Source organism: Salminus brasiliensis, chromosome 1, assembly GCF_030463535.1.
Source record: "Salminus brasiliensis chromosome 1, fSalBra1.hap2, whole genome shotgun sequence".
Lineage (NCBI taxonomy): Eukaryota > Metazoa > Chordata > Actinopteri > Characiformes > Bryconidae > Salminus > Salminus brasiliensis.
In genome coordinates, this window is record NC_132878.1 from 97234958 (window position 1) to 97256958 (window position 22001).

The window sequence follows — 22001 nt, forward strand, 5'->3', positions numbered from 1 at the left end:
TAATTTTAATTTCCATTTATTTGATGGAATTAGTTTTTGATCGTTTTCTCAGTTAAAGGTGATTTTAGGCAGATTGTTCTATATTACAACTAAACCACCACCTCAGTTCTGACCACGGTCAGCAGTTTAATCCGGATTTGATTTCTGCTCAGAACAAACGTCACTATAAAAACCTCGTCAGTCACTACAGTTATAAATTAACAGACGCACTTAAAAAAAAATTAAAAACAAAAACAAAGAAACACAAACCTTTAATTTTTTTCCAGTCACAAGTTTGATATGTTACTATCCGTGCATCGTCTGAATGCACCCGGTCACCTTCTGACCCTAATCAATACTGGCAACGGCTGAGAAGTAAAGGTAAATAATTATGAAATTTCGTACAACCAAAAAAAAAATTGCATATCGACTTCCTCTCCTGCAGGACACTCATTCACGTTTCTCTCCGGGCCTTCTTCTTCTTCACCTGCTTCGGGGACTCCCAGCTCTCCTCAGGCTTTTCTAGAGGAGAGATCAGAGAGAGTGATCAGTGAGATCAGAGAGAGTGATTAGTGAAATCAGAGAGATAGTGTGAGATCAGAGAGAGAGTGAGATCAAAGAGATCAGAGAGTGATTAGTGAAATCAGAGAGATAGTGTGAGATCAGAGAGAGATAGAGTGAGATCAAAGAGATCGGAGAGAGTGATTAGTGAAATCAGAGAGAGTGATCAGTGTAATCAGAGAGAGTGATTAGTGAGATCAGAAAGGGAGATCAGAGAGAGTGATCAGTGAGATCAGAAAGAGAGATCAGGGAGATCAGAAAGAGAGATCAGGGAGATCAGAAAGGGAGATCAGGGAGATCAGAAAGGGAGATCGGTGAGATCAGAAAGATCAGAAAGGGAGATCAGAGAGTGGTCAGTGAGATTAGTGAGAGAGAGAGAGAGAGAGAGAGAGAGATCAGAGAGAGTGATCAGTGATATCAGAAAGAGAGATCAGTGAGATCAGAAAGGGAGATCAGAGAGTGGTCAGTGAGATTAGTGAGAGAGAGAGAGAGAGAGAGAGAGAGAGAGAGAGAGAGAGAGAGAGAGAGAGAGAGAGATCAGAGAGAGTGATCAGTGAGATCAGAAGGGGAAATCAGTGAGATCAGAAAGGGAGATCAGAGAGAGTGATCAATAAGATCAGAAAGGGAGATCAAAGAGAGTGATCAGAGAGATCAGAAAGAGAGATCAGAGAGAGCGATCAGAGAGATCAGAGAGAGTGATCAGGCAAAAGCAACAATCAGTTAAAAAAAAAAAAAAAAAAAAAGATGAATGTAAATAAGGGGCAAATAGAGCGTGGCATTTGTACATAATAGGTTAATGGTGTGGGTGGGGCTTGTTTCTATTCACAGAATAGTATGTATACACAGTACACATGCATGTAACACACACACACACACACACACACACACACACACACACACACACACACACTTTTTTGAAACAAGCCCCCCCCCCACGAAACTTATTTACCACGCCCCAATTCACCCCTTATTTACATTTTTAAAAAGTGTGTATATATATATTTATTTATTCCCCCCACCCCCCGGCAAATGACATTATTTTTAGTTTGTTGGAGGAGAAACTGCTGTAGTGGGAGGAGCTACAGCCGAGCTGCTCCTGAGTGCAGGGCTTTACTCTGTGCAGGTGGAGCCGCCGTGCTCCTGACTGAAGCTTCAGCCGATTCAGCTGCTTTCACAGCAGCTCGGGGAGGACCAGCTGGGGCCATGCTCTCCTGCTCCTACACAGAGAGAGAGAGAGAGACACACACACACACACACACACACACACACACACACACACACACACACACACCTCAAATCAGTGCAAACACACCTGAACAATTTTAGCACACAATTCGTTCTCCACAGCTTTCGACTAATCACGAGACTCGACCTGCACTTGGATGGTGAAGGTTAGCACGGTTTGCTAATCACCCACGCTAAGATACAGGGGAGAGGGGCGACCCTCCTACCCACCCAGAGACCCCCAGTCACTGACGGATGGCTGTGGCATCACTCGGGATGATTCAAACTGATGACTGATCCAACACTTAGACCAGTCCGCTTTCTTTAGGCCACCCTGAACTACAAGCACTTAGAAAAGGCCCTCAGATAAGAGGTTCTACAGGGGTTCTTCAATAAGGATCCTATGTAGAACCATAGCCTTTTAGGTACTAGATAAAGCCCTCATTACTCAGAGGGGAAATACACTACACACTAAAGTAATCTATAGTGTGCCAGAATGAATGGACCAATAGAAATGCTCCAAAACCATCGGGTTCACGCCTGATTTCAGTTCATTCGCGCCTTCACTGCTGTACTGCTGTTAACTCAGCGCTGCCCCCTAGTAGCTGCCCCGCCCTCTGAACTGCAGTAACCTACAGGGACGGTTTGAGACCGTGTTTAAGGGTGCTTTTGAGAACCAGTATCTGGACAGAGAGAAAATGTTCTTCAGCCCCTCCCACTCCTACCTCCACCTGCCAATCAGAGGCGAGACGATCGAGAAAGAGCTGGCTTCATCTCCGAGCACCTTTAATATGCTCGCGCCTGATTTCTAGCTCAGTTGCACCGTCACTGCTGTCCTGCCATTAACACACCGCTGCCCCTAGTGGACGCACTCCGAACTGCAGCCTCGATCACGCTTAATTAAGGAACTTACTCTGACTGTTTTAGGCAAAACGTTCCCTGCAGTGTTCTGGTCTTTAGCCACACCCACTTCTACCTCCACCTGCCAATTAGAGGAGAGTCAAGTCAGAGATGCCTTCACTTTAGAAACATACTGGATCAGAGAGCACTGGGGTACTGAGGTACTGCTCACCTGAGCAGCAGCTCCACCCTCCTCTGGTTTCTTCTTCCTCTTCTTCTTCTTCTTGGCTTTGCCGCTGCCGGGGGCAGTCGGGTCGTCCTTGTCCTTTTCAGGATCAGACTCCTGCAGGGACAGGAAGGTCACACAGGGTCATACGGTTTCAGAGAGGGCATGTTCTGGCCCAGCAGGGGCATGAGACCAATTCAGACATGAGGAAGTCCAGAGAGGGTTTCTAGAACCTGCTGGGTTTAGTTGGAGCAGATGAACCTTCTACACCTACAGAGGAGCTTCTAGCTTCTGGTCCATCTAGCCCTTCAATTGTATTAGCTAGCATGCTACCCGTGTATTAGCAATCATGCTACTTGCTACTGGTTAGCCAGTCAAGCTGATCCCCCTTCGATTGTACTGGCTAGCATGCTATTAGTCAGCCAGCTGTGCTGGTCCACCCCCTCGACTGTATTAGCCATCATGCTACTTGCTACTAGTTAGCCAGTTGGGCTGATCCCCTTTCGACTAGCTAGCATTAGCTAGCATAGAAACTTCATCAGTAAATTACGACAGCAGCATGAAGACTGAAAATTAATGACATGCGGGGTTTTAACCAATGGAACAGTCAGGTTATAACTCTGGACGGGCGTCTGGGTGTTTGGATGGCTCACCTGCGGCTCGGCTGGCGGCAGCTGGGTGTCCACAGCGCTCTGCGGTGGCTGATCCTCGTAATGACCCCACTCCTCAGACGGCTCCCTCCAGTCAGAGTCTGCGCATAGTCACCGTATTAGCAGTGCTTATATCTGTGAGCAGTGCATTACCACCCCACCATTACCCCCCCAACATTACCTCCCCCACATTACCATTACCACCCCACCATTACCCCCCCACCATTACCTCCCCCACATTACCATTACCCCCCCACCATTACCATTACCCCCCCACCATTACCATTACCATCCCACCATTACCACCCCATCATTACCACCCCACCATTACCCTCCCACCATTACCAGTACCAACATTACCCCCCAACATTACCTCCCCCACAATTCCCATTACCCCCCCACCATTACCATTACCCCCCCCAACATTACCATTACCACCCCATCATTACCACCCCAACATTACCACCCCATCATTACTACCCCAACATTACCCTCCCACCATTACCAGTACCAACATTACCCCCCACCATTACCATTACCACCCCAACATTACCCCCCACCATTACCATTACCACCCCAACATTACCACCCCAACATTACCATTACCACCCCAACATTACCCCCCACCATTACCACCCCAACATTACCCCCACCATTACCATTACCACCATTACCACTACCACCCCAACATTACCACCCCATCATTACCATTACCACCCCAACATTACCACCCCAACACTACCACCCCAACATTACCACTACCACCCCATCATTACCACCCCAACATTACCCCCCCATCATTACCACTACCACCCCAACACTACCATCCCACCATTACCGCAACAGCCTGTAACTTTTGTTTTTGGTCGCATGCGTTTGTCTCGTAACCATGGAAACAAAGTAGTCACACGAGAAACGAGTGACATTCTGACGTCTGGAAAAGGATATTGGATATTATCTGGATATTATCATGTGTTCCTCCTGATCATGGGGTCGATTTATTCAGTGTCATTACTGCTTCTGTCATCACGACAACATTTCACAATAAATTAATTAATTAATAAAAGATAGACGTGTTCAGAAACTCGTGATCTAGAGTCTTTTATTTTTCCTGAAAAACTGAAAACTCATTACCGACACAAACCGGCTGTGATGGTAACGACACGTTTCCAGTTTCACCGTTTTTAACTGTTAAGTTATTGTTAGTGTCACGTAGATGATTTCTTTTTCACAAATGAATAATTTTACTGAAGTTGGGCCGAACTCCTCCCCGTAGTTCTCTCTCTCTTTACAGAGTTTAGTGACGCATTAGCGCTTTTACTTAGCGATGGAAACACTGCGTCGCTACTGTTCAGAGGGTAGATTACACTTTATTTATGCTGAAATATGGATAAAATCTCATAACTAACTCTTAATTTTTACACACACACTTAGCTCTTAGCTAATCCAGCTCAATCACTGATCATCCATTTATGTCTTAGAAAGTTGTTGAAGCTTGTTCTCTATTAAAGCGTCTGGGTTCGAGCTTCATCCCGTTTGAGGCTGAACTTCTCTAAACAAAAAATTATATATATATATATATATATATATATATATATATATATATATATATATATATATATATATATATATATATGACACACACACACACACACACACACACACACATTAATTAATCAATCAATCAAAACCGGGGGGCAGACCAAGGTGCGGACTAAGGCACAGTCACTATGATCAGAGGGTCGCTGGTTCGAATCCCAGTCATGATGCCGAGGCCCAGAGAGAGCACAATAGGCCGATCGCTGGTGTATCGGAGCCGGGTATATGGCGCTTCCCTCCCAGGCGGAAGTTTAAAAAATGAGAGGGGGCGTGTGCTAGTGCACCCTCAATGGTGTCGGGCAGAAGAGTACGTGCGGGTTGGGTAACTGGCGGACCACGTTGGGGAGAAAATGGGATAAAATAAATAAATAAATAAATAAATAAATAAATGAAAGGGCAGATTGAAGGCTGTGCTAGCTAGCTTTTTAAACTCGTGATTAATCGTTAAGGACAGAATATTGTTGTGATTAAACGTTTTAAATGATTGTTTACTGATTGTAGTTCATTACAAACTGAATTTTCTAAAAGCTCAATTTCACTGTTTTTCAGTCAGTTTGGGAGCAAGGCCTGGGTTTCACTCGGCAGCACAGGAACAGCTGTCTGACCATCAGGCCACCACAGCGCGTGGGAACAGGACTCACTCAGTTCAGACCATTCGTCGTCCACCGGAGGCTGGCAGGGCCAGGTAAGGTCCGGAACAGCCTGAGCTTCAACAGCTGCTGAGAGAGAGAGAGAGAGAGAGAGAGAGAGAGAGAGAGAGGGGGGAGAGAGAGAGAGGGGGAGAGAGAGAGAGGGGGAGAGAGAGAGAGGGGGGGAGAGGGAGGGGGGGGGGAGTGAGGTGATTGCTATGGTGTTGCTAAGTGGGTGCTATGGCATGCCAGTTGTATAGTGTTTGCTAGGCAACCGCTATAATGTTGTTAGATGGTTGTTATTGCAACCCAGGTGGCTGCCTTGGCGTTACCAAGGTGTTGCTAGGTGGTTGCTATAGTGTTGCAAAGAGAGTACTAAGGTATGTCAGCTGGTTGCCACAGTGGTTACTAGGCAACAGCTATGATGTTGCTAGATGGCTGTTATGGAATCCCAGGTGGCTGCTATGGTGTTGCCAATGTGTTGCTATGGTATGTCAGTTGGTTGCCACAGTGTTTGCTAGGTGACAGCTATGATGTTGCTAGATGGTTGTTATGGTATCTCAGATGGCGTTGCTAGGTTGTTGCTATGGTGTTGCCTAGTACTTCCTATGGTATGCCAGTTGGTTGCCACAGTGTTTGCTGTGGCCATGATTGCTAGATGGCTGCTATGGTGTATGGTGTACCTGCGGGCAGTCCAGGGAAGGAGACTGGGATATTAGAGCTGTCCACGATCGTCCACGAGCCTTAAAGGAACAGACAGAGGACCGTTGGAGTTCCAGCTTCCCTTCCCAAACCCAACCAGAGCCCCTCCAGCTGCAGCACAGGCAGCGCTGAGGAGCCGGACCTCTCTTCAACCTGCTTTAAACGGGCCGTATTCAGTCCAGCGCTCCCTTCACCTACCGTCCAGAACTACAGCAGGGTGCTGGCCATAACACGGTGATACGATCCGATACGCATCACGATACAGGGCTTACGATTCAGTTTCGCTGACGTATCCCGACACAACATCTGCATAAAATCTGCATAAAATCTGCATGAGAAAAGATGTCTGAAGACGGCGCAACACTGCCATCTAGCGGTCGGGGTTTAGACACAGCGATAAGCGGACCACTGCTCACCAACAATCTTTACTATTAATCAAAAACCAATAGTGCGTTCGAGGATCAATACAATAGTGCAAAACATGATATCACGATACTTTGATTTATCAATATTTTCTTACACCCCTAATGTGAACGGTGAATAGAAGAGCTTAATATTAGTAATATTTCTATAAGATTTGTTCTAATAACTTTTATTGGTTTTATTGATTGATTATTCATTTAATTTTATAAACAACATGTACTTTTAATTATAGTTAAATATTAATTATGTAAAATTGATCAATATTACATTGCATTCACTGAACTTCAGTTATAAATTAATGGGATTTTTTGTAATATTCTAAAATTAATTAGTAAATAATTTACATTATTCATATCTGTATCAGCCTGAGTGATTTATTAAATATTTTATCAGCCTAAATATGCACACCCTTAAACAGTGGGCGCTTGAGGGAAAGATCGGGTGATTGATGGTCTGTAGGGGGCGCTAAGGGGACTAAGAATCTCCACATTCTACCCAAAAAGGGGTTCTTTGACTTTAACAATAGTGGAACCATTGGGTTCTCCAAGGGTTCCTTAGGAAAGGTGAACTGAACGAACCCCTGGATGCTTCTCTGATTCTCTGCCTGATTAAAAACCTCTTTTTTATTTTAGAACCGATTAAAAACCTTCCCATATAGAACCAGACAGGGTTCCACTATTGTTAAAAGTTTTTGGGTAGAGTGTGGAGATTCCTAGGCCCTTTAGCGCCCCCTACAGACCATTAATCACACGATTTTAGCTGGTGCGTTACCTTCCATGTCGTGCGTCCAGGCGCTGTGTCTGTCCTGCCGCTCCGAGCTCAGGCCGCTGGAGCTGTCCAGCTGAACCGGAGCTCCGAACTCTCTCCAGCCGGACCCGTTCATGTTCAGAACCTCCTCCCAGCCAGGAGACACTGCAGACCCAACACACACAGTTACACTGCCATCCTTTCAGACCATACAACTCTCCTACATCATTCACGGTGTCCAAATGTTTGTGGACAGGACACCCCCTTCTAATAACACATTCAGCTACTTTAAGCTGCACCCATTGCTGACACAGATGTGCAAATGCACACAAACATGCAGCTTGTCTAGTCCCTGTAGAGAAGAAGTACTGCCAATAGAATAGGACCATCTGCAGGAGCAGATCAACATCATGACCCTGTCAGCTCCATGCTGCCTAATAATGCCAGGCTGGGCTATAGAGGGGTATAAAGCCCCCCAGCATTGAGGAGCTGTGGAGCAGTGGAAGAGCTGTGTTCTCTGGAATGATGGTGGTGGAGCTCCATCCAGTACAGATGATTGAGGATGATGAGGTGGGGTGCTGATCATCATCCAACATCCTGACCTTACTAACGCACTTATCTGTCGCTGATTACAATCAAATCCTCACAGCAATGTTCCTCCTCCAAAATCTAGTAGAAAGTCAACAAAAGCAGGAGAGACTCTTTAATACCCCTGATTTCAGAAGACGCAGCTGGATGTATGTCTACTGGAACGACAGCATGAGGGACGTCAGCTGTAGGAGGCTCTTCTGTAAAGAACAATGACAGCACTGTAAGCAGACACACACACACACACACACACACACACACACACACACACACACACACACACAGCCAGAGGAATCGGTAGGAACCCAGGTCCTACCTTTTCTCTGGGCTGCAGAGGCAGGGGTGGTGTTGTTGCTGCTGCTGCTGCTGCTTGTCCTGGTGGTGTTTTTACTGGTAGTAGTGGTGGTGGTGGTGGTGGTCCTGCTGGTGGTGCTGGTGGTGTTAGTGGTGTTTTTCTTGTTGGTGGGGGTCGGCGGGGTGGTGACTTTTGGTTCATCTGGAGGTATTATGGGCTGTGCAGTGCTTGAAACACTGACGCTGGGCTCCACTCCTCCAGGACTTCCCGATTCGTCACCTCCTGCTCCTTTATCCTTCCTCCTCTGCTGGCGCTTCTCACGGTTACTGACCTTCGTCTCCCAGGCTCCAGCTGCCGGCGAACAACATCCAGCCAATGAGAACACCTCCACACACTCTTATTTAAGCGATAGATCGGTCAATAATCAATAATGCAGTTACTCCCTTCTCTCAGCAGGACAGATACGCTGGCCGTCTGCGGTTTAGCTCCTTTGTTTTTAGCGCTGGAGCTAAACAGCTAATGCAGCTAAATTTTAGTTTAAATTTTCACCCATTTTCTCCCAGTTTGGGCCGCCAACACCCAACCTCTACATACACCAGTGAGGGTGGCCCGTCAAGCCTCCCAACGGACCAGCCCAGAGAGAGTGCCATCTACCCACCCTTTAGAGCACGGCCAATTGTGCTCTCTCAGCTGCTGACGGCTGGCAGCATGACCAGCTCTTAGACCGCTGGACCACTCTGGGCCCAAATTTAGTCTATGTTGATAGATAACAGTGAGTCCCACACTGGCAGAAACCACATAATCACCAAAGATTGAGAGTTTAGTGAGTTCAGGGAGTTTACGACTTTTATAAATACTGTCCGTCACAACATACCTTCATCCAGCTCTCTGCGCTCTGAAGGGGCAGATTTAGCTTCTTTTGCTGGAGCTTTGGGCTTTTTCTTGTTCTTCTTGGCCTAAAAGCAGATAAAACAGACTGTGAAAATCAACAGCAACTGATAAATAAGCCCAAAAACCACCGTAAAAGCTAGAGATCTGATCCAGTGGATCGGGATCAGGGCCAATCCAGGCCTGTTTGAATGGATCGGGTCTTGGCTATTTTAATCCCAATCCAGTTCCATGGCTTTGTTTAAAAAAAAACAGTGTTCTGGTCTCCTCAAGGCGCCAATACCGGACATTACCCCCAGCTGCAGCAGTGTGGACGTTCTCAGAAGGTAAATAAAGGAGTTGAGGTTCTGCAGTGTGGAGCTATTTTACAGTGGAACCTGAAAACAGACCATAATATCTGATCCTTTATAAAACTCTCACTGAAACGCTCTGTTTTACCAGCTCGCTCACCTCTCTCTGTTCATAAACCAGCAGTGAAGAACCCGGTCAGGACCGAGTGGAGGCTAATGCTAATGCTAACACACACACTCGCTAGCTATAGCAACACGAATCTCACACACAGCACATTCACCCACTATAAACCAGTTACTACACACCAGTAGACCAACAACAACCACAGATACCAGTCCAGACTGCGTACCACTACACACACACTTACACACACAGGAAGTGATCAGACTGCAGTGTTGTAAAGGAGCTGGGAGCTGATTGGTCAGGGAGGAGATCAGACTGGATTATCAGATATTAAACACTATAAAACAGTGATTTTAATAAACCTCTTGACTAAACTAAATCAGTCAGTCCAGAAAGTCTGATTATAGAAACTGATCCTGAAAATAAAGGATTTTACTGATCAGATTAAATCAGCAGCTCATCTGATCTAAACTGTGGAGCTGGATCATTTATATTAACATGGATCAGATCGGATCAGATCAGTATCGGCTGATATTTAGAATAAAGAGACTCTGATTTCATCGGGGCAAATTTACTGGATCAGGACGTCACTAGTAGCAGCTCTGGTTGGCATCGTTCCCAGTAAAAAAATTAAAAACCTGCAAAGACGAAAATATCGGTGCGGCTAACGTGAAAATATCAAGTTTATTGAGCTGAAAAACTACGTAAATGTCCAAAAAACTCCCACAACAGAGACCCACATCTTTCATAACTAAGACCAGTCTAAAAACACGGCCATCGTTTGTGCTCTACTGGCTCCATAATCGCTCACATTCTCTTAATATCAAGTTTATTTATTTATTTAGTTTTAATTAAGTTCCTCAGTAAAGACGATGGTATCAAACAGAACCACGACATCTCAACACCATCTAGAACCACTTAAACGGTTCTTCAGATTCAGATTGGTGGAAAAAAGCCGATGTAGACGTTTCTGTGTAGAACCTCTTATACGATCTGACCACTATTCATTAGAACCTCTTTTAGTATCGTAGAGGCCGTGTAGTGCTTGGGCCCCGACGCTTGCCAGTTGCAATATAATTAGTGTTGCACTGACGACTGTACTGTACCGGTATCAGCGCTGAAACGGGCACTTACACACAGCATCGTATCAGCAGCAGAGATTAAATATAAAAAAAAAAACATAAAAAAACCCACATTAAAAATGTTAAAGCACTTTTTATTACTCCAAAATATGTATAATTAGACGTTAATTACCTTTATGTTTCTTTTGATTTTTACGGGGCACATTACATTTTTTTTTTAATTAATTACTTTATTTTACTTAATAGTTACTATTTATTTTTACAATTTAATTTATTTGGTTTATATTAATTCATTAGATTTATTTATTATGATAATTTATAACATTTTAAAATATTAATTAAAATATATTATAAATTATATTATAATATATTAAAATATATTAATTATAATTAATTAAATTATATTATAATTATTATATTATTGATTTAGAATTAATATTTGAATTTATTTTATTAATTTATTATTATTTAATTAACTTTACTTTAATTTTACTTTATTTTAATTTATTAATTAATGTATTTATGTGTATTTTATATTCTTATTTAATTAATTAATTATTTTCCCTTCAGGACCAAGAAAGTTCTAGCCAATTTTCCCCTTGGCTTAAAGACCGAAGCTCAGCCCTCAAAGCAGCTGTTACTGACCGTCCAAATCAACATGCTCTACATCAGTTTCAGACCATAAATAAAGTGCAGCTGGATATTTTACACACATAAACCTTTTTATCCACCGTTAGAAAGATATTTATAAAAATATTAATATAAAAATGAGACACAGCAACCTGTGACGTCGTCTTACCACTAAAACCCTGTACTACACATGTGGGGCTGCTTATCAGTGAGCCTGAGCTGCTGTTACACACTTCCTCACTTATCAAATCCCCTCCAAACTCTCCCGAAAACGTCAAATTCACCATAAAATAAATAAAACTAATTCAAATGACTTGTAGAAGTGACAAAAAAAAGGCAGTAAATTGAATGTGGAGGTGTTGACAGCTCAAGCCCCGCCCACTTTACTCACTCTACCCACACGCCTCCAAACAAACAACAAACAAGGTCCTACACAGTACACAGTACTCGGGTCCACCAGAACTCTTTAGTTCTACATAACCACTGCACAGGTTCTAGGAGTGGTCCTGGTTCTACACGGGTTCTTCTCAGCTCAGTAAGGAGATCCGGCACCGTAGACACATCTCTAAAACTGCTTCTGCAGACTGAGCAGAAACCCGACACCGACAGCTGCCGCTTTCAGGTCAACGTCTATACTTCCTGACTCGCCATACATACCCTGAACCCTCCCTCCGCACGCGCCCCCCCAGAGCCCTGGACCTTTACCTTATCTGCTTTAGGCTCGGCCGGATCCGGACTCCGGAGCTCCGCCGGCTTCACTTCTTCCTGTGGTTCGACGGCGAGACCGTTCCTCTGAAGCTTCTGCAGGACAAAGCAGAAACACACAGACGGCATGAAGCAGACCCCCACGGATCTCCCCCAGTTTAGAGGACAGGGTCAGCATACACTCCCTTAACCCAAAACCCCTCCATTAAGTAAACCCACCACTGACTAAACCCCCCCCCTCCACCGACTAAACACCCCCTCCACCGACTAAACCCCCTCGATTAGTAACCCCCTCGATTAAGTAACCCCCTCCACAGACTAAACCCCCTCCACTGACTAAACCCCCTCCACTGACTAAACCCCTCCATTAAATAAACCCACCTATAACTAACCCCCATCCACCGACTAAACCCCCACCATTAAGTAAACCCCTCCACTAACTAAACCCCTCCACTGACTAAACCCCCTCCATTAAGTAAACCCACCACTGACTAAACCCCCTCCACTGACTAAACCCCCTCCATTAAGTAAACACCCTCCACTGACTAAACCCCCTCCACTGACTAAACCCCCCTCTATTAAGTAAACCCCTCCACTGAATAAACCCCCTTCACTGAATAAACCCCTCCATTAAGTAAACCCACCACTGACTAAACCCCCTCCATTAAGTAAACCCCTCCACTGACTAAACCCCCCTCTATTAAGTAAACCCCTCCACTGACTAAACCCCCCTCTATTAGTAAACCCACCACTGACTAAACCCTCTCTCCACTGACTAAACCCCTCCACTGACTAACCCCCTCCACTGACTAAACCCCTCCACTGACTAAACCCCCTCCATTAAGTAAACCTTCCACTGACTAAACCCCCTCCATTAAGTAAACCCACCACTGACTAAACCCCCTCTCCACTGACTAAACCCCCTCCATTAAGTAAACCCTCCACTGACTAAACCCCCTTCACTGACTAAACCCCCTCTATTAAGTAAACCCCTTCACTGACTAAACCCCCTTCACTGACTAAACCCCTCCATTAAGTAAACCCTCCACTGACTAAACCCCCTCCACTGACTAAACCCCTCCATTAAGTAAACCCACCACTGACTAAACCCCTCCATTAAGTAAACCCTCCACTGACTAAACCCCCTCCACTGACTAAACCCCCTCCACTGACTAAACCCCTCCATTAAGTAAACCCCCTCCACTGACTAAACCCCCTCCACTGACTAAACCCCTCCATTAAGTAAACCCACCACTGACTAAACCCCCTCCACTGACTAAACCCCCTCCATTAAGTAAACCCACCACCGACTAAACCCCCTCTCCACTGACTAAACCCCTCCACTGACTAAACCCCCTCTCCACTGACTAAACCCCCTCCATTAAGTAAACCCTCCACTGACTAAACCCCCTTCACTGACTAAACCCCCTCCATTAAGTAAACCCACCACTGACTAAACCCCCTCTCCACTGACTAAACCCCTCCACTGACTAAACCCCCTCTCCACTGACTAAACCCCCTCCATTAAGTAAACCCTCCACTGACTAAACCCCCTTCACTGACTAAACCCCCTCTATTAAGTAAACCCCTTCACTGACTAAACCCCTCCATTAAGTAAACCCACCACCGACTAAATCCCCTTTTATTAAGTAAACATTATATTATATTTATTTATTTATTATTACATATATTTATTTAATTATAGATTTAATTAAAATAGTAGGAGTCTTTTTTAATGAAGGGAAATTATCTTTACTCTCATTTTTAGCAACTGATCACTGTATTATTCCAGTTTCACTGAATGTGTGAAGCATCATTTCCATGTTAATGAATGAAAACAGCATTATTATCTCCTCATGTTTATGGATTACTCTTATTTTTAGTGATTCAGCTCATTTTTACTAAATGCAAGCAGCACAATTCTCATTAATCTGTAGCAAATTAAAGAGACGTTATATTTTTAGAGAATGAAAATTAGCTTTATTCTCATTTTTAGCAAATGATCACTGTATTATTCCAGTTTTCACTGAATGCAATAAGCATTATTCTCAATTTAGGGAATAAAAACAGCATAATTCTCATTTTTACTACATTTTAATTTTGAGATATTACAGTATTTCTACTGTTACTTTACCAAACTAATATTAGATTTTTTATTATTTAGTTTAGATTCTCATTTTCAGTGAATAAATGATTTCACTGTCATTTTGAATGAATGAAATTATCATAATTTCCAGCTTTTTTGAGTGAATATGATCATTATTCTGCTTTTAATGAATGTAAATCATCTGTTTTTAGTTTTATTATTGAATTACTGAATAAAACTACTCTTATTTTTAATTAATAAACACTAAAATTCACCATTTTCACTCAATACAACCATTATTCTGATTTATTGAATTAAAAATGTCTAATTTTAGTAAATAAATATAACGGTGACCCCCCAGCAGCTCTGCAGCTCTACACCCCAGCAGCTCTACTGAGGGCTGGGGGCCTCCAGGCTGGGTGCCGGTCTGAGGGCGGCGGGCTGAGTCTCCTCTCCCCGCCTGATCTTACCCTCTCCCCCGCTTTCTTTCTGCTCCTCTTCCTCGGTTCCTCGGCCTTCCCGGCCCGGCCCGCCTCCAGCGCGGTGTCTTCGGCCGTTCCCCTCTTTTCCTTCGCTGCTCCGGGCCTGTGGAGCCCCAGCAGCAGCAGCGTGAGGACCAGCCCCAGGCCAACCGACAAGAGCAGCACTCCGGCCGGCCACAGGGCCAGAGGCGCCGCGGCCTCCAGCCCCAGCATTTCCCCCAAAGAAAACACCATCTGCTCGGCCCTTTCCGCCCAGCTCAGCGCCATTTCTGCCCGGGCGGTGCGTTAACGGACCGCGGCGTTAAAACATGGCGGTAAGGAGTGAAAATCGAGCCATTTTGGCCTAAATGAGTCACGAAGAGGCCGAGAAACCGCGTCCCTGCTCCCGCTGCTGCTCCCGCTGCTGCTGCGGTGGCGGTGGTGGTGGTGGTGGTGGTGGTCGCGCTCGGTGTAGCGGCTTTATCTTCAGTGTGCTGAACAGCGCCGCCTGCTGCCCGCCTTCAGACCCTACACTGCATCTGACAGCAGTGCTGCTTCCACTCAGTTCACTCAGATTCAGAGCAAATACTGATAGGATCTCCACAGCCCCACACACACACACACACACACACATACACACACACACACACACACACACACACACACATACACACACACACACACACACACACACACACACACACACACACAGGAAAGATCATCAAAGGTCAAAAGGTCATCAGAGTTAAATACATTTTATTTTTTCATTTCAACAGAAATGTATTAAATCCCTTGATTTTAATAAACAATTCTTTCAATTTAATAAATGGTTCCCTTTGTGTATTAGATCATTCCCTCGGTTTAACAATTCATTTTCTCAATTTTGTATTTTTTCCTTTCAGTTAAAAATTTTAATCCCTCTAATTTAACAACTATTTTCTCAAAAAAAAAAAAAAAATATATATATATATATATATATTAAATTATTATTGTTAAATTATATATATATAAATAATAATTAATGGTTAAATAATAAATGGTCCCTCGGTTTACCAATTCATTTTCTCAATTTTTTATTTTTTCCTTTCAGTTGAAAATATTTTTTTCTTAAATTATATAATAAATATATATATATATTAAATTATTATTGTTAAATTATTATATATTAATTATAAATAATAAATGGTCTCCTCTGGTTTTAAATCATTCCCTTGGTTTAACAATGCATTTTCCAATTTTAATATTTTTCTCTTCAATGCAACAATAAATTTTCTCAATTTAATATTTTTTCTTTAATATAAACTATTAATTTTCTGATTTTAATAATTTATTCCTTCAGTTTAACAATTAATTTTCTCCATTTAATAATTTTTCTTTAATATAAACTATTAATTTTCTGATTTTAATAATTTATTCCTTCAGTTTAACAATTAATTTTCTCCATTTAATAATTTTTCCTTCTGTTTATTAATTAATTTTCTCAATGTAATATTGTTTTCTTCAGTATATAAAAATAGTTTTCTGATTTTAATATTTTATTCCTTTTAACAAACTGTTCCTTAAATTAAAAAAATATTATTTAACAATCCATTCCTAAGCGTCCAATTTAAGAGTTTATTACTTTTATTTTATTTTTAAATATGATTTTTTTGGCCTTTATCTGTGAGGGTCTCTGTAGCATTGCACTGATAGCTTTAGCTCCACACTGCTAGCCGCTGTGTTCTGAGTTTTGCTGACTGTTGGAAAAGATGTAAAAACACCCAAACAGACCAAAAATACACCAATATTAAATACAGATGCAGATATGATCCATATGATTTACAGGACAGTTCACTGGAGAAGATCTTTATTAGCTGATGATTTGCTAAGTTTTAGCCTCTGTCTGAATTAAAGTAAAAAACCCTCCAAATAAATCCTCCATCCGGACAGAGAGCTCACAGCAGACTGTGTCTGTAGTCTAGTATGAAGACTGTGTCCGTGGCAGAGACTCAAGAGAGCTGCAGTGAAACGTCCCGACTGAGCCCCACATTTACATTCCAATAAAGCTTATTGATCACACGCCTCTGAAGTCTGACTTTCTGCAGCTTTACAGAACTTCTAGACAACGACTCCTCATATTTTCCTCCATGAAGCTCATGTTGATGCTCAGTAGAGCACAGAGACGCTCCTTTAATAGAGCTGATATTACTGAAATGCTTCATTTTCAATGGGCAGATCTGCAGCTGAAACAGGGGCCTAGTGCAGCCCAACATTTTAACATCAACATTTTAATAGAACATTAGAATATCAGATATTAATATTAATATAGAACAGTATCCTCATTATGACTTTTAGAGAAATGGGTTTTGGGGATTGGGGGGGGGGGGGGTAGTGCACTATAGACCCCTGTGGTGCGGCCTAAGCTTTCAGCCTTTGTTTTCCTTCCATTACTTTTACTTTTCTACTTGAAGTGGTTCTGAAACCAGTACTTTTACACTTTTACTGGAGTAAAAAGCTTCAGTTGATACTTCAGCTTCTATAGAAGTCTTTTAAACCCTCGTATCTCCACTTCACTACCTGAGTGATGAGTGTCAACACTTTTGTCATTCTTTGGATGGCAGCTTTCAGAGGGACTACATTAAAGCTGTAAAGCTACGAAGAACAAATTTATTCATCAAACATTGATTTTTTAGCATTTCTGGAGCAGAGTGATGTGTTCGCCTCCAGCTGTGAGGTGTTACCCCCTCTAGCAGGTCCTGGGTCCTCCTCAGGGTCTCCTCCCAGTTGGCTGTGGGCACAGTGGCTCTACTATGAGCCTCTCTCAGATAACAGAGCTCCTCATCCCATCAGGAAGCCTGAGCCCAGATACCTGAATGACTCTGACCTGAAATTGTACCTGAAACTCGTTTAGAAAATAAAAAATAATAATAATATAATTATATTTAAGCTTCTCAAGCAACTGCAGTTCACAAGGTGTCCACTAGGGGCACAATGTATTAACCGCAGTACAGCCGTGAAGGTGCGAATGGACTGAAATCAGGCTGAACATTAAATGTGGGCATTAAATTACTAACACTAACTACTCTGTGAGTATGAATTATGTAATATAGACGAAATGGTCAAAGTTGAGTATACTCAAATATCCATGATACATGAGTGTGGTCACAGTGGGACACTATTATCCCACAATGCAGTGCGAAATGGAAAGGGAGGAGCTGCTCATGTCTTATTAAATGATTAGAAAAAGTGCCGGATAACAAAGCAAGTGCGACAGTATCATTAATATCGGGAACAATATCGGTGATGTATGTTGGCCTAGCAATGCGTCATCACTTCCTGTTAGCAGAAAGTGGGTTAGTATGTTAATATTGAGTGTGCTAATCTCCCAAACCCACACTATGAATATCAGTATGTAGTCTATACCTTAGTGTTGCCACTTCTTACTCTGCTCTCTTCTGATTGGCAGGTGGAGGTAGTAATGGGAGGGGCTAAAGACCACAACACTCCCGGGAAAACTTTTCCTGAAACAGTCAAAGACTGTCGGGATACCGGTTTTCTAAAGCACCCTTAAATATCTTTGTAGGCGTGTTCCTTACTGCAGTTCAGAGTGTATCCCAGCGCTGTGTTAACAGCAGTACAGCCGTGAAGGTGCGAATGAACTGAAACAGGGCGTATTTTCCTTGTATATGAAGCCTTGTTTATGGGTGTGCTTGATAGTTGTCCAGCTAGGCAGAACACGTACCTACAGTGACTGTAGATCATGTATGAATAGCCATGTTTGGTATATGCTAATGAGCAACTGAATGCTTTCTTTCTATTGGCTCACTGATGGCAAATTTGGTTGTGGCATTATTAAACAATATGCTAATGAGAAGAAGGTGGCCTGAAGAGCTACTCAACTTTTCACCTTCTGGGACGACCACCGCAGAGGTCCGAATCTGGCCCACCAGACATAATGATCACCAGTCCTCAATTTCAGTTCTCCAATTTGCTGAGTATTTAAGGTGGTGTTTGATGCGTCAGTAAGAAGTGTGTGGTTTTGGCTGGGGTGAAAAAATGCCCCCTTTACCACCCTGTTATTTGACCTCGGCTGGTTTTCGTAGCAGAGATGGTCGACGTTAGCGCCATAGCACAGTGCAGTTTGCCGGGCACCGCAATCATTCACAATTCTTGCTAGCTTTGCTGTCCTTATGGTGTGAGATTAGCTAGCTACAGAGATTGTGGCAGGGTGGGTTAGCGTTTAGCCTAGCACATGCTAGCTTCAGCCGAGAATTAGCATTTAGCCATTTGTTTTTGGCCTTGCTGTTGTGTTTTGCCCTTGAAAGACTTTCTCTAGTGGGCGGGGTTTAAATATTACAAGACTGTGATGTAACAGTTTAGGGGTTTTGGAATCGGCCTGTTTTCCAGCTCTGTTCTGGTTCTGCTGGAGGCTCTTCTGAAGGAGGAACAGCAGTGTTGGAGGTTCACAGTTTCTTGCTTCCATCTACTAAGTCCTTTTATTTAGCCATAATATTAAAACCACCTACAAGTGACATGAAAAAAAGGGGGCGGGACACGCATATTAGTCAGCAAGTGATCGGTCAGTTCTTGCAGGTGATGTGCAGGAGCAGGAAAGTGGGTCAGAACATCTCCAGACGATCAGGCAGGTCATGTGGGGTGTTCCCGTCCAGGCATGCAGTGGTCAGTGCCTAATCTAAAGTGACAGGGTCATGAGGTTAAGGCTCACCAATGTCAATGGAGGCTCCACTGACCTCACAACTTACAAGATCTATTGCTAACGTTAGTCTTGGTCTCAGATTCCAGGGCAGGACACCTTCAGAGGTCGTGGGAAGCCCTGGTCAGAGCTGTTTGGGACGTATACAATATTAGGCAGGTGGTTTTAATGTTATGGCTAATTGGTACCAAACATTTTTCTGTGCAAAATTCGTCGCCGTCACACGAACACCTTCTCCAAACAGTGGATGAAGGCGCCATCACTGTGATCAGAGGGTTGCTGGTTCAAATACCGCTCACGCTGCTAGCCATCGGCAGCCGGAACCCAGAGAGAGCACAACTGGCCTTGGGTAGAAGGCGCTGTTTCCCCCCACATCGCTCTAGTGCGGCGCTGGCCGTCACTGGCGTGTGCTAACCGGTGCGTCAGAGTCGGAGGTTAGCTGCAGTCGGGAAAAAAAGAGGTGTGGCTGGCTGTGCACCTGTCGGAGGGGGAGTGTCTTGGTCTCACCCTCACTAGCGTAGGGGTTGGGTAACTGGGGAGAAAACGGGTTAAAAATAAATAAATAAAAACAGCAGAATAATCAAAGATCATGAACATGTTTATTTTATTAATCTTCATTATAAGGCCACTATGTACTGTGTGCAGAATTCACTCTCACTCATTCACTCAAGAAAAAAAAAAAAAATTAAAATAATAATAATAATAAAAACGCCACGTTATCCCGTCTGACCTCCGTCCATCAAGGAGCTCCAAATCCAGCAGGTCCCGCTGCCCTACAAGGCACGTTCAGAAAGGCCGTCCCAGGTCACGCTCCCAGTCCAGCCTCAAGGCTCAGGACTCAGGCCCTCACTGAAGTTTAGAGATCAGCCGTTCATAATCTGATATTTACACCCCAGCTGGAAAGCTCAGCTGGGAAACGGAAATGTGGGAACGCGAGACGAACGCTAAGCTAATCGCTAACTATAGTTTCCCTTTATGGCTTCGATATGGAAGAAATGTTGAGCGTTGAGATGATTGAACCCGGTCACTTCAGAGTCCAATTTAAGCGCCATTCAGACCGGAGGGGGGCAAAGCAGGATCTCTCCGTTAGCTGGACAGTGCCATTAGCGGGTTTTAGCTAGCATCTTGGCTTTAGTGCCTAAAACACTCAGAACCGCCTTAATTTACATCAAAAACATCAAAAATTGGAAATTCAAGATTCCCCATCTTTTTAATCCCGCAGGTTCACGCTCTGAAGTTCAGCTGCGGTCATTTCACACTGGAGATACGAGGCTAATTAGCTAATTAGTCCCTGCTAGAAAATAAAGCCCGGACAGCTCAAACTGGTCATGCTGGTTAAAGTGGTTGACCAGTTCAGCTCTTGACCAGCATTGAGTGTGCTGGATGTTGTTTGACGGTTTAGCTGGTCTACCAGCATGACCAGCCTGTCCACACTGATCCACCAGCAGAATAGAACTCGTTTCCCCAGTATGACTGGCTTGACCAGGCTGGTCCACCAGTGTGATCGGGTTGGTCATACTGGTAAACCCATCTGTCCAAAGGTTTGTGGACACCACTTCTAGTGAATGCATTCAGTTGCACCCATTGCTGACACAGATGTGTAAATGCACACACACAGCTTGTCTAGTCCCTGTAGAGAAGAAGTACTGCCAATAGAATAGGACCCTCTGGAGCAGATCAACATCATGACCCTATTGACTCCATGCTGCCTAATAATGCCAGGTGTGGGCTAGAGGGGTATATATAAAGCCCCCCAGCATTGAGGAGCTGTGGAGCAGTGGAAGAGCTGTGTTCTCTGGAATGATGGTGGTGAAGGAGCTCCATCCAGTACTTTTGGGAGGAGTTTGGGAGAGTTGGGGATGATGAGGTGGGGTGGTGATCATCATCATCATCATCATCCAACATCCTGACCTCACTAACTCTAGATCTTGTCGCTGTAGAGACAGGTGTCCCAATACTTTTGTCCACACAGTGTAGATTAGCCTCGTTGCTCCAGCGTGTGCAACTTCAGATGTGACTTGGACAATGGACTGCATTTGGGGTTAAGGGTGTGTGTGTGTGTGTGTGTGTGTGTGTGTGTGGTTTATATGGCCAGCTAATGTTCACACACAACCAACCTAGTCCGCCAACACCCAGCATCAACAGCAAGAGGTCCAACAGCCATTACCCATAAACCCCTCAACCTGCAGCAGCAAGAGGATTGAAAACACCCCCCCCCCCCCCCCCAAAACACACACACACACACCTGTGTTGGAGTTGTCTAAGGGTGGCAGGTAACTGCTGGTGCCCTCTTTGAATGGTGGACAACAGCACTGTGAATTACAGACTAGCAGGGTCCTATATTATATCATATTAATATAGGTTATACACACACAGTCTTGTGCAAAAGTTTTGGCACCGCTGGTAACGTTACATCTGGTGCTGAGGATGTAAGTGTAAATGTGTACCCAGAAAAATAAATAAATAAAAATGAAAGGTCAAATGTAGTCATGTGTTCAATTCAGAACAACTGAAAGTGTGGAAATTGTGCAGAAAATAATAATAATAATAATAATAATAATTAATGTACCCTTTGATCA

General features: G+C 43.7%; 1 protein-coding gene across 2 annotated transcripts; it reads right to left on the reverse strand.

Moving 5' to 3' along the window:
- On the reverse strand, positions 1-15194 carry mtdhb (metadherin b). Of its 2 annotated transcripts, none has more exons than XM_072692526.1 (13): positions 14739-15194; positions 12183-12278; positions 9338-9419; positions 8485-8814; positions 8291-8368; positions 7605-7745; positions 6392-6451; positions 5721-5795; positions 3484-3581; positions 2837-2947; positions 2678-2746; positions 1655-1757; positions 1-501 (listed from the first exon to the last, which is right to left on the reverse strand). In XM_072692526.1, the coding sequence occupies exons 1-13, from the start codon at positions 15015-15017 to the stop codon at positions 434-436; spliced, it is 1590 nt and encodes a 529-aa protein (XP_072548627.1). In that variant the 5' UTR covers positions 15018-15194; the 3' UTR covers positions 1-433. The 2 variants fall into 2 exon arrangements, with proteins under 2 accessions (XP_072548627.1, XP_072548626.1); XM_072692525.1 differs by having other exon boundaries at positions 5721-5798.
- Positions 15195-22001: the final 6807 nt, after the last annotated feature.